The sequence below is a fragment of the Oncorhynchus clarkii genome, chromosome 25 (genome assembly GCF_045791955.1).
Source record: "Oncorhynchus clarkii lewisi isolate Uvic-CL-2024 chromosome 25, UVic_Ocla_1.0, whole genome shotgun sequence".
Taxonomy (NCBI): domain Eukaryota; kingdom Metazoa; phylum Chordata; class Actinopteri; order Salmoniformes; family Salmonidae; genus Oncorhynchus; species Oncorhynchus clarkii.
In genome coordinates, this window is record NC_092171.1 from 38,058,839 (window position 1) to 38,074,210 (window position 15,372).

Genomic DNA, 15,372 nt, shown 5'->3' on the forward strand with positions numbered 1-15,372 from the left:
TGAATATATAGTTGATGTTTTTTACTGCTAGATTGATGCCTTCTTTACTGTGAGTGAATGTGGTATCCAGAAAGTTATCTAAGAGTGTTTGGATATTTTGGTTACTGGTTGCTTTCTGCTTTTCTTCTGTGCTGATTTGGGCCCATCTGTATGAATTTCTGATGTTGTACAGCTTACTGGGCTGTGAATGTCTGGTTGTTTCCATGTCTGTCCTTTTGAGGAACAGCATCATTTGGCTGTGATCAGACAGAGATGTTAGTGGCTTGACAATGAATGAGCTGAGAAAGAAAGGGTCAATGTCTGTAATCATATAGTTTACTGTACTGTGGCCAAGAGGTGAGCAATAGATGAATCTCCCCAAAGAGTCCCCCTGTAAACCTACCATTGACAAAGTACAGACCCAGGCTTCTACAGAGCTGCAACAGATCCCTTCTGTTTTTTTTGTTGAAGGTGCTGTCACTGTTGTTTCAATGGGGGAGATTTAGACAGTTAGAAACAGTGTGGACTGTAATAAAGCTGTCCCCTCATGTGGTCGTTAGATCAGGTAGTGTTCCTGTGCGCGCATTTGTGTCCCAACAGATGAGCACATTTCCCTGGGCCTGGAAATGGCACATCTCTTCCTCAAGGGTGGGGAAGATATGGAGAGTCTGAGGGGGGGGGATATATATTGCGCAAATGAACACATATTTTTCTGTCAGTATTAGTTATTTTTTTTCAGTTTTAACCAAATGTGATATTTACCAATTTTGAGGGGATAAATTAGATTTTATAAATATATAGGGGTGCCTGAGGTGAGGGGAGAGGTCGGGGTGCTGCCCTTGTCTTTTTTGCTTTCTGCTATCTTCGTTAGGGTGTTGGAAGTCCTGCACAACAGAGCTGAGTGCAGCCACACTGCCCTGGACCATGACAGTTCAGTTCTGATACATGTTGACCGTCAGGAACCTGTTTTCCTGGTCCTTATCGCTGTCCTATGCTATGGTTACCACCAGTAAAAAGTTGGCGCTAGATGGTAAGCCAGCTGACAGACTTGAATTTGGTTTGCTAGCACGATTAAGATTGGTCATTTAACTCACTCTCTGTCAATCTTTTCCTCCTGTGTTGATCTTCAGTTGTACAATTTGATTACCTATACATTTTTTTGCTAATATAATCGTGTCAATCTCACTCTTAACAACCAACATGTTTCAACAGGTCAGGAGCAGTTCTTCTGCATGACTTCTCTCTCTGTCTCTCTGTCTCTCTCCCTCTCTCTCTGTCTCTCTCCCTCTCTCTCTGTCTCTCTCTCTCTCTCTCTCTCTCTCTCTCTCTCTCTCTCTCTCTCTATGCCTCTCCTCTCTCTCTGTGTCTCTCTCTCTCCCTCTCTCTCTGTCTCTCTCTCTCTCTCTCTCTCTCTCTCTCTCTCTCTCTGTCTCTCTCTCTCTCTCTCAAATTTTTGTGTTATTATTATTTTTATTTCTCTCTCTACCTTTCTATCCCTGAATTATAATCTCTCTATCTCCCTTAATATCTGTCTCTCTTCCTCTCTATCTCCCTTAATATCTGTCTCTCTTTCTCTCTCTATCTCCCTTAATATCTGTCTCTCTTTCTCTCTATCTACCTTAATATCTGTCTCTCTTTCTCTCTCTATCTCCCTTAATATCTGTCTCTCTTTCTCTCTCTATCTCCCTTAATATCTGTCTCTCTTTCTCTCTCTATCTCCCTTAATATCACTCTTCCTCTTTCTCTCTCCCTCTTTTTCTCTTAGTACAGTGTTCTACAGACACACAATGAAAGGCCATTCCTGTCTGAGAATCCCGTGGATGGTGAATGGTATTTCTCACTGCCGACACACACACCATACTTTAGGCCTGGGATGTAAAATCAAGTGTCCCGGATGTCAATCCCTGTATGCGGTGATGGCGAACAAACCAATGGAAGCAAAGCTGCCGTACAAAGTGATAATCTTCCTGGTGTAACCAATGTGAACTGGCTAGCTAGTTAGCGGTGGTGCGCGCTAATAGTGTTTCAATCGGTGACGTCACTTCGACCTTGAAGTAGTTGTTCCCCTTGCTCTGCAAGGGCCGCGGCTTTTGTGAAGCGATGGGTAACGATGCTTCAAGGGTGACTGTTGTCGATGTGTACAGAGGGTCCCTGGTTCGAGCCCAGGTTGGGGCGAGGAGAGGGACGGAAGCTATACTGTTACATTGATGCTGCTGACCTGGATCACTGGATATTGCGGAAAAGGAATGAAAACATGTAGATAACGGATACCCCTCAAAGTTGAGTCTTGTTATACCTGGGTAACAGTATATTATAGTATCAGGTAATAGTCTTGTTATACCTGGGTAACAAATCAAATCAAATTGTATTGGTCACATACACATGGTTGGCAGATGTTATTGCGAGTGTCAAATCAAATCAAATGCCCAAGATATATATATGAGATGAGTAATGCAAGATATGTAAGCATTATTAAAATGACTAGGGATACATTTATTAAAGTGACCAATGATTTCAAGTCTGTATGTAGGCAGTAGCCTCTCTGTGTTAGTTATGGCTGTGTAACAGTCAGGTGGCCTTGAGATAAAAGCTGTTTTTCAGGCTCTCGGTCTTTGATGCACCTGTATTGACATCGCCTTCTGGATGGTAGCGGGGTGAACAGGCTGTGGCTTGGGTGGCTGAGGTCACCAAACTTTTTGGCCTTCCTATGACATCGGGTGCTGTAGGTGTCCTGGAGGCCAGGTAGTTTGCCCCGGTGATGCGTTGTGCAGGACCGCACCACCCTCTGGAGTGACTTGCGGTTGAGGGTGGTGCAGTTGCCATACCAGGCTGTAATACAGCCCAACAGGATGCTCTCAATTGTGCATCTGTAAAAGTTTGTCAGGGCTTGGGTGACAAGCCAAATTCCTTCAGCCTCCAGAGGTTGAAGAGGCACTGTTGCACCTTCTTCACCACACTGTCTGTGTTGGTGGACCATTTCAGTTTGTCTGTGATGTATATGCCCAGGAACTTAAAACTTTCCCACCCTCTCCACTGTTGACCCTTCGATGTGGATAACTTTCATAGCTCTACGATAAAAACATGTGACGTACACACTTCCTTGAACTTAAAATAAGTAAAGAAGTAATTTTGTGTGGAAGTATAACATTTGCTTTACGTCAGATGCAGACACATTGCATCAGAACGACAAAATCAATCTTTTCACACAGTCCTTCTCCGCTTGTCTACAGGAAGGACGCACCATGTTTAAATGGCCCAAATGTTGAGTTAGATGTTCACAAATGTAACAGATTATCACTAATGTCATGATATGTTTGGTAAAGTAACAAAGAAGGTGAAATATTTTGGGTAAATATTCCTGAAAGAGATTATAACTATGCATGTACATATTAGTATGAAAAGAGATTATAACTATGGGGCGAGGAGAGGGACATATTAGTATGAAAAGAGATTATAACTATGCGGCGAGGAGAGGGACATATTAGTATGAAAAGAGATTATAACTATGGGGCGAGGAGAGGGACATATTAGTATGAAAAGGCTTTTTAATTCTCTATTTTATATTGTGTCATCATACAATATGTGTTATTATACTTTTGTTTATGCTAGATCATACGGGTTTCTCTCAGACGTAAATAAACTATTCCAGGAGAAAGTCAACGGTTATAGCTTTCTAGGTGGGGGAAACACAACGACATGAATCAAATATTTCCCTCTTGCTAGACAGACAAAATGTCAGCTGAACTCGTTATTCAAAGAAGTGACTTGAACACACGTTTGGGAAGATCATTTTATTGCAAACAATTCATGGAAAAAAGAGCATGAAAAAAATAGAAAAACTAATAGAAAACAATATTAAAATACAAAAAAATTATAATAATCGAATAAAACTAAAGATGACAAAAACACCAAAGTGTCAGTGATTACAAACAGTCTGGCCATAGTCACAAATTAAATTAAATAAAAAATATAAAAATATAAGGATCCTGAAAATATATATACATATATATATACAGTAGCTTGCGAAAGAATTCACACCCCTTGGAATTTTTCCTATTTTGTTGCCTCATAAACTGAAATGTTGAAATCAATCAATTTACATCACAAACCACTTTGAAGATGGAAAATACTTTTTTATTGTGAATCAAACAAGAAACAAGACAAAAAAAATAAAAACTTGAGCGTGCATAACTATTAACCCCCCCAAGTTCAATACTTTGTAGAGCCACCTTTTGCAGCAATTACAGCTGCAAGTCTCTTGGGGTATGTCTCTATAAGCTTGGCACATCTAGCCACTGGGATTTTTGCCAATTCTTCAAGGCAAAACTGCTCCAGCTCCTTCAAGTTGGATGGGTTCTGCTGGTGTACAGCAATCTTTAAGTCATACCACAGATTCTCAATTGGATTGAGGTCTGGGCTTTGACTAGGCCATTCCAATACATTTTAATGTTTACCCTTAAACCACTCGAATGTTGCTTTAGCAGTATGCTTAGGGTCATTGTCCTCCTGGAAGGTGAACCTCCGTCCCAGTCTCAAATCTCTGGGAGACTGAAACAGGTTTCCCTCAAGAATTTCCCTGTATTTAGCGCCATCCATCATTTCCTCAATTCTGACCAGTTTCCCAGTCCCTGCCGATGAAAAATATCCACACAGCATGATGCTGCCACTACCATGCTTCACTGTGGGGATGAGGTTCTAGTGGTAATCTGAGGTGTTAGGTTTGTGCCAGATATAGCGTTTTCCTTGATTGCCAAAAAGCTCAATTTTAGTCTCATCTGACCAAAGCACCTTCTTCCATATGTTTTGGGGAGTCTCCCACGTGCCTTTTGGCAAATACCAAATGTGTTTGCTTATTTTTTTCTTTAAGCAATGGCTTTTTTTCTTGCCACTCTTCCATAAAACCCAGCTCTGTGGAGTGTACAGCTTAAAGTGGTCCTATGGACAGATACTCCAATCTCCGCTGTGGAGCTTTGCAGCTCCTTCAGGGTTATCTTTGGTCTCTTTGTTGCCTCTCTGATTAATGCCCTCCTTGACTGGTCCATGAGTTTTGGTGGGTGACCTTCTTGACAGGTTTGTTGTGGTGCCACATTCTTTCCATGTTTTAATACTGGATTTAATGGTGCTCTGTGTGATGTTCAAAGTTTTGGATATTTTTTTATAACCCAAACCTGATCTGTACTTCTCCACAACATTGTACCTGACCTGTTTGGAGAGCTCCTTGGTCTTCATGGTGTCGCTTGCTTGGTGGTACCCCTTCTTAATGGTGTTGCAGACTCTGGGGCCTTTCAGAACAGGTGTGTATATATACTGAGATCATGTGACACTTAAATAAAGTACATCTGTGTGCAATCTAACTAATTATGTGACTTCTGAAGGTAATTGGTTGCACCAGATCTTATTTAGGTGCTTCATAGCAAAAGGGTTGAAGACATATACACGCACCACTTTTCCATTTTAAGTGAATTTTTTTTAATTTCACTTCACCAATTTGGACTATTTTGTGTTTGTCCATTACATGAAATCCAAATAAAAATCTATTTAAATTACAGGTTGTAATGCAACAAAATAGGAAAAATGCCAAGGGGGATGAATACTTTTTCAAGGCACTGTATAACAAAAATATGTAAAACAAATATGATAAGCGAATGATTTGTCATGAATGTTAGTGTAAAGACCTGGAGGTAAGAATCACACTGTGTTTTGGGAGATTGTCTGAACTGCGCCTCCGCATCCAACAGCTATAGTCTTCGATTAATATAGCTTCTCTTTAATCTTTTCAAAATATAACTAACACTAAAATAACCAGAGAAGAGGAAGAAAGCATTGGTACAATTAAGATCGGCCATCTTGTATTTGATTGACACTTAGAGCTCTGATCGCAGATGTTTCTATCTTAACATAGTGTTCTCCTTTCTTTACTAAATGTGTATTCTCAATGCTTCAAAGTCTTTCTTCACGTCAGTTAATAGTTATAGATGTGTCTTCATGAAATACACTGATAAACCATGTGATCAGTCTGTACAATATAATTACAAAAACATTTAAACTTAGATGGTATGTACAATAGCTAGTACCTACAAAGTACAACGGCTATAATGTAATAAAATATGTAAACAAATATGTTTGTTTGACACAGTTTTGACTGTGACAGATAGAATTCACACTTTTCACGTTAGATTTATTTCTGTATAGACATCTTTAACAGTGTTATAGTACTGCATTCTGTCCTCGATGGGACAGCTCCATAGAAAATAGAACAAGAGGTGATTAACCAACACACAGAGGCCTGCAAAAGACACAACCAGCACGACTGCAAACCAACAGACCTTTTTATCCTTAGGGATACTCATATTTTAATTGTTGACGTTTTGGGGAGTAAAATGGAAAGAGTTGGGGGGTCTTGATGATGACGAAGTATAAAGTTTGGCCTTTAGAGAGAAAAGGACTGTTCAAGCTAAGTTTATATATTGTACTGTACTGTACAATATACTGTACTGGTATGTATTGTACATTGTACTCTAGTGGTATATTGTACTGTACTGTACAGTTTTGGTAGAATGGATTACATGCATTACAATCAGTTGCTTTTAACCGAGACAAGAACAAGCAACCACTTCTCGCCAGGACCACACGTCAGTGTCACTCTGTCCTTCTGTCACACAACGAGAGTAATCATGTTGAGATCAGAGGACAGACAACAGAGCTCTGAGATCTGAAGAGATCCTAAGAGATCTTTCCTCAGCCATTTGAGCTCACTTGGTGTCACTTGATACATAGAGTAGTAGATGTTTTTTGTTGTTGTTGCGAAGACACCACAGTTTTATGATCCCAAAACCATACATACAATAAAAAAATGTACGATATCTTTTAACAGCAGTAGTCCATTTTTTTTTTCATTGACTTTACAATTATCCTTTTTATCCTGACCCACTCTTGCTAAAGCACTACATGTTGCTGACATGCTGAAGACGGTCAAGATTAACGAACATCTTTCATTTTGTACAGGTTTACAAAAACAAACCAAATTTTATTTATTTTTTAACGCCAAGGATCACATAGTTCTAAAAGTCCCTTAGGATGATGATGCAGTCGCTGTGAAGTAGTTGTACACGAACCCGGCAGAAGAGGAAGGTCTCTAAAGATGCTATTATCCTTCTCTGTATGCTTACAATAGTAAGTCTTCTTCATATTACTACACATAGTCATAGTTCAACCACTCTACACAGCATCAAGTAACGGTTCTAGTTTTAACATGTTTTGTCATCGCAGCTCCTTAGAAGGTGACTGTTAAATACACTTCTATATTTCTCTATACTTGTCTTTCTCTTCCTCTCTCTTTTCATCTCTCATCGTTCGTCACTCAAACGTAATACTCCTTGTCCTTGTTTTTCTGTTTTCCTTTGACAGCTTTCGAGCTCTGCTGTTTGTCCTTCACGGCGGCTCCGTTGCTCTGCGTTGCCGAGTTGGTGATGTAATTCCTGCTCTCGTCCACCTGGTAGGAACCCTCGTCCCTGTTCCTGTACTTATACATGGCGTACAGGAGGATGACGATGCACAGGGCTGCGGCCGCCACTATCCCCACGACCATCCCGATGGTGCTGCTAGACTGGCGGGACACTTCCGGGGGTCCCGGGACTCTGTTGATGACGGGCTGGGTGGGCAGGGCTGTGGGTACAGTATGGAACATGGGGGAGGTTATTACAGGAGCCCTCTGCTTGGTACTGTCTACCTCATAGGGTAGGGTGGGCAACGGGAGCAACACTACGTCTGGCTGGGGTTTTAGCTCGCGGTTATTCATTTTGCCGGCAGGCAGCTTGGCGGGTGACGTGTTGTGCAGGGCTGCGGTGGAGGTGTAGCGGCTCTGGTCAGGTGCTAGTGGCAGCACGGCGGTAGTGGTAGTCCTACCGCGGTCTGAGGATGGTTTGTTAGGTCTAAAGTCCTTGGTTTCCCACTTGGGCTGGTGAGCTTTGTAGCCACCTTCAAAAGCCGACGTGGACAAGGTCTTATCTGTTACCAAGGAGAAGGTGGCGTAAAGCTCTTCATCATCAGTAGGAGGCAGGTTAGAGTCGAAATCATACCCAGATATCACCAAGCCATCATCATCATCACAATCATCACAATCATCGCTGCCTCGGTCCGACAAGCACGGTACCCCGGCCTCAGTGGCCTTGGACAGGGACTCTTTGGTGGTTTCAATTATGGTGAGGGGTGGGCAGAGGGTTGGAAGGGGGATGGACGGGGGTAACACTAATTGGTCCTCTAAGAGTACAGGGATGACTAATTCACCTCCTAGACGTAGAGACAGACAAAATACATGTTAGAGAGAAGTAAGGACATCTTGGCAACCACACACATTCATCTAGCTATCACATTCACCCAAAACGGAAAAGAGGTAAAATAGAAGCACAACACGATGCTGTACAAAACAAAACATGCACACACGCTGTACCTACATAACACAGCTTTAAAATAAGAATAAACATGCCAGAAAACAGAACAAAAGGCAAAGCTAAAAAGGATCAAAAGGCTACGGGAGGTGTGAGGGTGAGCCAGACATTAAGGTTCAATCAACAACTACAAAAGGCTACGGGAGGTGTGAGGGTGAGCCAGACATTAAGGTTCAATCAACAACTACAAAAGGCTACGGGAGGTGTGAGGGTGAGCCAGACATTAAGGTTCAATCAACAACTACAAAAGGCTACGGGAGGTGTGAGGGTGAGCCAGACATTAAGGTTCAATCAACAACTACAAAAGGCTACGGGAGGTGTGAGGGTGAGCCAGACATTAAGGTTCAATCAACAACTACAAAAGGCTACGGGAGGTGTGAGGGTGAGCCAGACATTAAGGTTCAATCAACAACTACAAAAAGGACTTAAGAAAATATATAACCAATAGAGGCCAGGATAATGTGGATTTTAGTGGATTTTTACCTTTTGAAAATAAAATATTCTCTCTCATCTGACACTGAAGTTATCACGTAGCTGAAGTGAAATAACTGTATCTCTGTTTGAAAACGGAAAACAAGCAGCACAGTGGCTTAAACCTGGATGTATTTATAATTCTACAATATGATATGTGTGACGGACAGAAGTCCTAACTGGCTAGATTACCATACAGTGTAAGTAACCCCCATGGAAGGATCTGGAAAGATCTGGCTCCCCAGTCGACCCCAGCCTCTATCCTTTTGAATGGCTTCCATAATGACAGGATTTCATAGGGCAGATCAATGACGGCTGAATGTTCACTCTCTGATCACCTTTCTGTGCATGTGTCATGTACCCTTGGGTGATTTATTTCCGGTGTCTGTCATTCTGGAGGGGGTGTCTATCATTCTGGAGGTGGTGTCTGTTTCATTCTGGAGGTGGTGTCTATCACTCTGGAGGTGGTGTCTGTATCTTTTTGGAAAGGGTGTCTGTGTCATTCTGGAGGGGATGTCTGCATCATTCTGGGGGGTGGGTGTCTTTATCATTCTGGAGGGGGTGTCTGTGTCATTCTGGAGGCGGTGTCTGTATCATTCTGGGGGGGGTCTATCATTCTGGAGGGGGTCTGCATCATTGTGGAGGGGGTCTGTATAATTCTGGAGGGGGTATCTAGCATTCTGGAGGGAGTCTGTATCATTTTGGAGGGGTCTGTATCATTCTGGAGGGGGTCTGTTAAATTCTGGAGGGGGTGTCTGTATCATTCTTTAGGTGGTGTCTATCATTCTGGAGGCAGGATCTGTATCATTCTGGAGGGGGTCTGTATCATTCTGGAAGGGGTGTCTGTACCATTCTGGAGGGGGTGTCTGTATCATTCTGGAGGGGGTGTCTGTATCATTCTGGAGGGGGTGTCTGTGTCATTCTGGAGGGGGTGTCTGTATCATTCTGGAGGGGGTGTCTGTGTCATTCTGGAGGGGGTGTCTGTGTCATTCTGGAGGGGGTGTCTGTATCATTCTGGAGGGGGTGTCTGTGTCATTCTGGAGGGGGTGTCTGTGTCATTCTGGAGGGGTGTCTGTATCATTCTGGAGGGGGTGTCTGTATCATTCTGGAGGGGGTGTCTGTGTCATTCTGGAGGGGGTGATGTAGTGTATCATGATGTAGTGTATCATGAATCACTGGGGGCTTTCATAAGCAAGTTACCCTTGCACAATTAAATTCAAGAGCTTGTTATTCAATTAAATTCATATTTTTCACCCCAGCAAAGGGTGCCTTTAGTGAAAATGATACCAAAATAATTTAGCCTGCACTTTAAATTAAATAAGGTTTCAATAGCACTTTATCGTTTCTGAAAAGTCAACAAATGCCTTGTGAGTATCTACATTGTATAATTAACAAACAACAGGTTATTTCATATGCCCACTAATTAACTGTAAGTAATCAGGGAATGTAAAAAAATAACTATCCGGGCGGATCTCCTTGCACTTCAAAGCGCATTATTCTAACTATAAAGCAAGCCACGCAATACACAATTCTACCAGCAACATTGTTATCCAGCTTCAAACGAAGTATTTCATTAAAAACCTAAGACAACAATGCAAGAGCAATGAAGAGCTTTTGTAGTGATTAGAGCTGCACTGGGAACCAACAGGTTGAAATTAGACTTGCAGATCCACACATGTTGTCAGCACTTGGTTAATTTTAGAGGAGAATGACGATAAATAATGTGCATTAACTGTGTTTGTGTGTGTTTGAGTGTGTGTGTATGTGGAGGCCAACATACTGTATGAAGTAACAAATCCCCATTTCCTCTAAAGGAGGAAAATACAGAGGTATCACATGCTGAGTTTGGTGTAGCGTTAAAAGGCAAGTGTAGGTATGGTCTGTTTCTCAAAAGGGAAATGATGAACATTCAGGTTGTCATTGCAGCTGCCAAATCCCACTGCCATCAAGGTATGTGTATACAGTACACTACCAAGGCTTATCACTAAGCATTACAAACGGATGCAAATTTCAAATGATAAAAAAAAAAAAGGAATTTAAATCAAGGCAAACATACAAAAACTAAGAGAACAGTTGGATCTATTACATTAAGATTAGCTACATGGTGTACAAAGCAAACGTAAAAAAACAACAACTCTGTTTTAAACATCATAACAGCCCTCTAAAACATTATTCAAGGAAGAAACCACATAGTCTTTGTCAACTTACATCAACAATCACCGCATGATTTTGGCATGAAAAAAAAAAAAAGAGTTTACAAAAGAAAGTTGTGTGAGAATGTTCTTGGCTCAGTATAGTTTTGATCAAAAATAATTCAGCAATTGGACATCTTGTTTATTTTTTTCTTTAGATGTGATGGGAACAACACTTACATCCACACCATATAACTTGAAAAATAAACGGCAACATAAATACTATTTTTTTATTTCGATAAGAAATCCAGTTTTTCAAAAGAAAACTGTACATCTGTACGTTTTCGCATTGACTTCTCAATAAATATGTACTTTCTGTTCATTTGAAGTTTTTTAACAGTTTGTATTTGTTCCTTAATTTAGAATGGATGGATGACTGTCCGCGGGGGAGGGGCCTATGAACATACTACAGAGGAGATGAGGATGATGAGGGTGATAGTGTAAGTCAGTTGCCATGTCCATGTAAAGGCAGTACGAGGAAGTCTGGTGGCGTTAGAGCTTTTGGCTGTAAGGAAGGGATGGGGACATACAACCAGTGAGCTTATGCACACATGCCCATCTACAGAGAATCACAGAACTCTACTAACACTGACAGTCTGACAAACCCTGAACTGCACCTTCTTAGCCATGCAGTTTTTTTTTTTTTTACGTAATCAATCATTCATTCAATTTAAAAACAAGTTTAATTGTTTTTTCAAAATTGCTCATCAAAAATCTGAAAAACCAAGGACCATTATATGGCACCACTTCACCAAATGTTGTGTCAACTTAAATGGACTGGTTTTAACAAAATGGAGGATAACTTGATGTTTTTGTTGTTAGATTATAAGCAGTGGTCTAAAGCACACAGTCCATTCGCTGAAGTAGTTCCAAATCTCCCAAAATAAGATGAACATTTAAATTATTCTATAAAAAATTATAATAAAATGTGATTCCAAATACTCACATCTGATTCAAAGTGGTCGAAACTAATGTTTACCATAACAAAGTAGCAAAGTAAACTAAATAATTCCCCTCCCAAAAAATCATATTCATAATAAAAATCTAGTTTATTAATTTGAACATCGACACAAAAATATGTATAAAATATGATAAACTATCAAAATATAAATGTTCATATAAAATGAGAGAACAAAGCCACTTGAATTTGTACACACTACAACCAGAGGCTATAAAACAGACAGTCGGGAGGAGCAGTCAGGTGACGACATTCCCTCGGTCATTGGTATTGGATGACAAATAGATCTGTTTATGTTAGTCTTAAGACATGGACCCGGCGCGCAGTCTGGGTGTAGGTCAGAGAGAAGAACATACTGGCTGAGAATGGGTTAATTAAGCAATAAGGCCAGAGGAGGTGTGGTATATGGCCAGTATACCACGGCTAAGAGCTGTTCTCAGGCACAACACATCTTAGGCCCTTAGCCGTGGTATATTGTCCATATATCACAAACCCTTGAGGTGCCTTATTGCTATTATAAACTGGTTACTAATGTAATTCGTGCACTAAGAAATAAGTGTTTTGTCAAACCCGTGGTATACGGTCTGATATACCACGGGTGCAAGCCAATCAGCATTCAGGGTTCAAAGCACCCAGTTTATAATATTTTTTTGGTTGTACTGCAAGATGTTGATGCATACTTGGAGTAAGTTGCTTTTAGGGAAAGTCAAAAGAACATACGGCATGCCGGAGTGCAGGGGTGCAGTTCAACCAAGGGCTGTAGCAGTATAAGAATGACATTGACCCATAATGATGTATTCTACAGTAACAGATGGAAAGATAAGTCATTACTAGGTAGCCTAGTGGTTAGAGCATAGGGCCAGTAACTGAAATGTTGCTGGATCAAATCCATGAAGGTTAAAAAAAAGAATCTGTTGTTCTGCCCCTGAACAAGGCAGTTAACCCACAGTTCCCGGGTAGGTGGTCATTGAAAATAAGAATTTCTTCTTAACGGACTTGCCAAGTTAAATTTAACAAAAATAAACATTCAAGATAAAACTTTGATTCCCACAGCCCTTTAGTTTCACAGCTAGACAGCAACAGACAGAGGAATTCCACAAGAAGATATGAAACTCTTTGTTGTATTTTTTCTGAAGTTAAACGCAGACTAAATGTATCTGATAAACACTTTAAACTGAGGATCTCACTAACAAGATCATTTTTTGGTTATTATCGGTAATTTCACCAGGAGCTTAACTTCATTTTGAGGGTGTTCTGACACATTTCATCATGTCAATGTCACTCAGCTACAGAGGTGTGGACAGCTACAGAGGTGTGGACAGCTACAAAGGTGTGGACAGCTACAGAGGTGTGGACAGCTACAAAGGTGTGGACAGCTACAGAGGTGTGTACGGCGAGATATTATCCTTTAATCATCGCATCATAAAATTGTGCAATGTCAAATGGAACATTAATATTGGCATGAGGGTAAACAATCCTTCCCTGAGTGAGATAGTAGCTAGCGAATGTCTGAGAAGCACTCGGAAGACAGATACAGGAGCTCTTATCTTGTAAAAACAGACAGCACTGCAGACAGTGGAGGAGGCAGAGGACACTGCCAGATTTCACCCATAACCAGAGTGTGAATTACACCATGACATTCAGGGGGGGTCTCTATTGAATGCAACTTATTTTCATTGGCCTCTTAAAGACGTTATTTAAACGGTAAACATGTATTACCTTTTGTTGTGGCATGAACACAACCATTTATGATATTTTCATCTGATTGTCAAACAAATATCTTCAAAAAGTAGGCATGTTCGTCCACTCCAAAATAATTGCAGCATCCAAACTGTATGTATACTCGTGCCATTTGATGAATTGAAATAGAACTATATTACAAAACACCAAAAAGTGTGTCTAATGACATTCAGCGATTGTCATCGAATAGCCCGACATTAATTGATGTGTCTTGACAAAAAATGTACCTTTTTTTGTTGGCTGAATAGTCGAGACACCTGAAATAGGACTGAAACTGTCCCTGGAAAAACAGAATGGTCACCCTAACACACATGGTGATTTTACTAGATTAGGCTACAATGTGTATTACGATCAACTTGAAATATCTGGTAGCCAGTGATGTAGTGTTATAAATAAATAAGTGGTTGACGGTCGTGGTAAAAAAAGTTTTAAAGATGGGTAAACAGCTTTTCCTTGGTTTTACCCTCCACTAGGCTATTTTAAACACATCAACTTACGCAGAACAGGTAGCTTACATTCAATATAATACATGAGTTGAATCAAAACATGTTTACACCATAAGCCATGAATGAATGACTGGAGTCTTCACAAATCATGTGACCTACAACACTATCTTTCCTTACATTAATGACATTTATGACAGTGTTATTTGTCATTATTAAGCATTTCACATTTTGAATTAAAACATTGAACTTCAACCCTGTATGAATCATGGACCGTGGAGGTTTTGGAAAATGGACTGTAGCCCAAGTGTAAACAGGCCTAGGTAACATTTCATTAGGTTTTGCAGTGAAAACAGTTCTCAAGGGCACAAACAAAATCTAAAAATATAAACGCGACTTGCAACCATTTTAAAGATTTTGCTGTCAATTTAAATATATTCATTAGGCCCTAATCTATGGATTTCACATGACTGTGCAGGGGCTCAGCTATGGGTGGGCCTGGAAGGGCATAGGTCCACCCACTTGGGAGTCAAGCCGATAAAATGCTCCTTAACAGGAATTTAAACAAGTTTGTGCACACGATTTGAGAGAAAAAAGCTTTTGTGTGTATGGAACATATCTGAGTTATTTTATTTCAACTCATGAAAAAGGTGACCAGCACTTTACAAGTTATATTTTTGTTCAGTGTAATATAGGCTTATGCCATTGTAAAAATCGAAAGCTTCTAACCGAAAGAGTCAACTATAGTCCTACTGTCATTAACCTATACTTCTTGAATGGATTGGATGCGCACTGGTGTCTAGCTGTAAGCTAGTTGTCTAGTGATATTTTTTGACCATCATCAACTGATCCAAGAAAGAAAACATATATTGATAGAAATTAATGAAGCTCTATAATTGGTTCTACTACTTCTGGTCATGGAGAACACCATTACCCACTGTGCACCTGAAAAACAACCAAATGAGCGCTCTAAACAGCTGACTGACTTAAGCAAACAATGATAAATCATGGGATAAATCTAATGAATTTATAATAAAGGCAATTTTTTTATCAAGGACGCATGGTAAACAAATGGTGAAAATGAGGAAGTACAAAGGAACATCTATGCGTAAAGGAGCAGAAGTTGAAATTCAGCATTACTG

General features: G+C 40.4%; 1 protein-coding gene across 1 annotated transcript in view; it reads right to left on the reverse strand.

Annotated features, from left to right (window-relative positions):
* Positions 1 to 4,074: 4,074 nt before the first annotated feature.
* Positions 4,075 to 15,372, reverse strand: part of LOC139383366 (neurexin-3a-like) — a 599,057-nt gene continuing 587,759 nt past the window's right edge. The window contains exon 25 of the mRNA XM_071127881.1: positions 4,075 to 8,268. Coding sequence (XP_070983982.1) covers positions 7,340 to 8,268 — 929 coding nt within the window. The 3' untranslated portion in view covers positions 4,075 to 7,339. The remainder of the gene's footprint in view (positions 8,269 to 15,372) is intronic.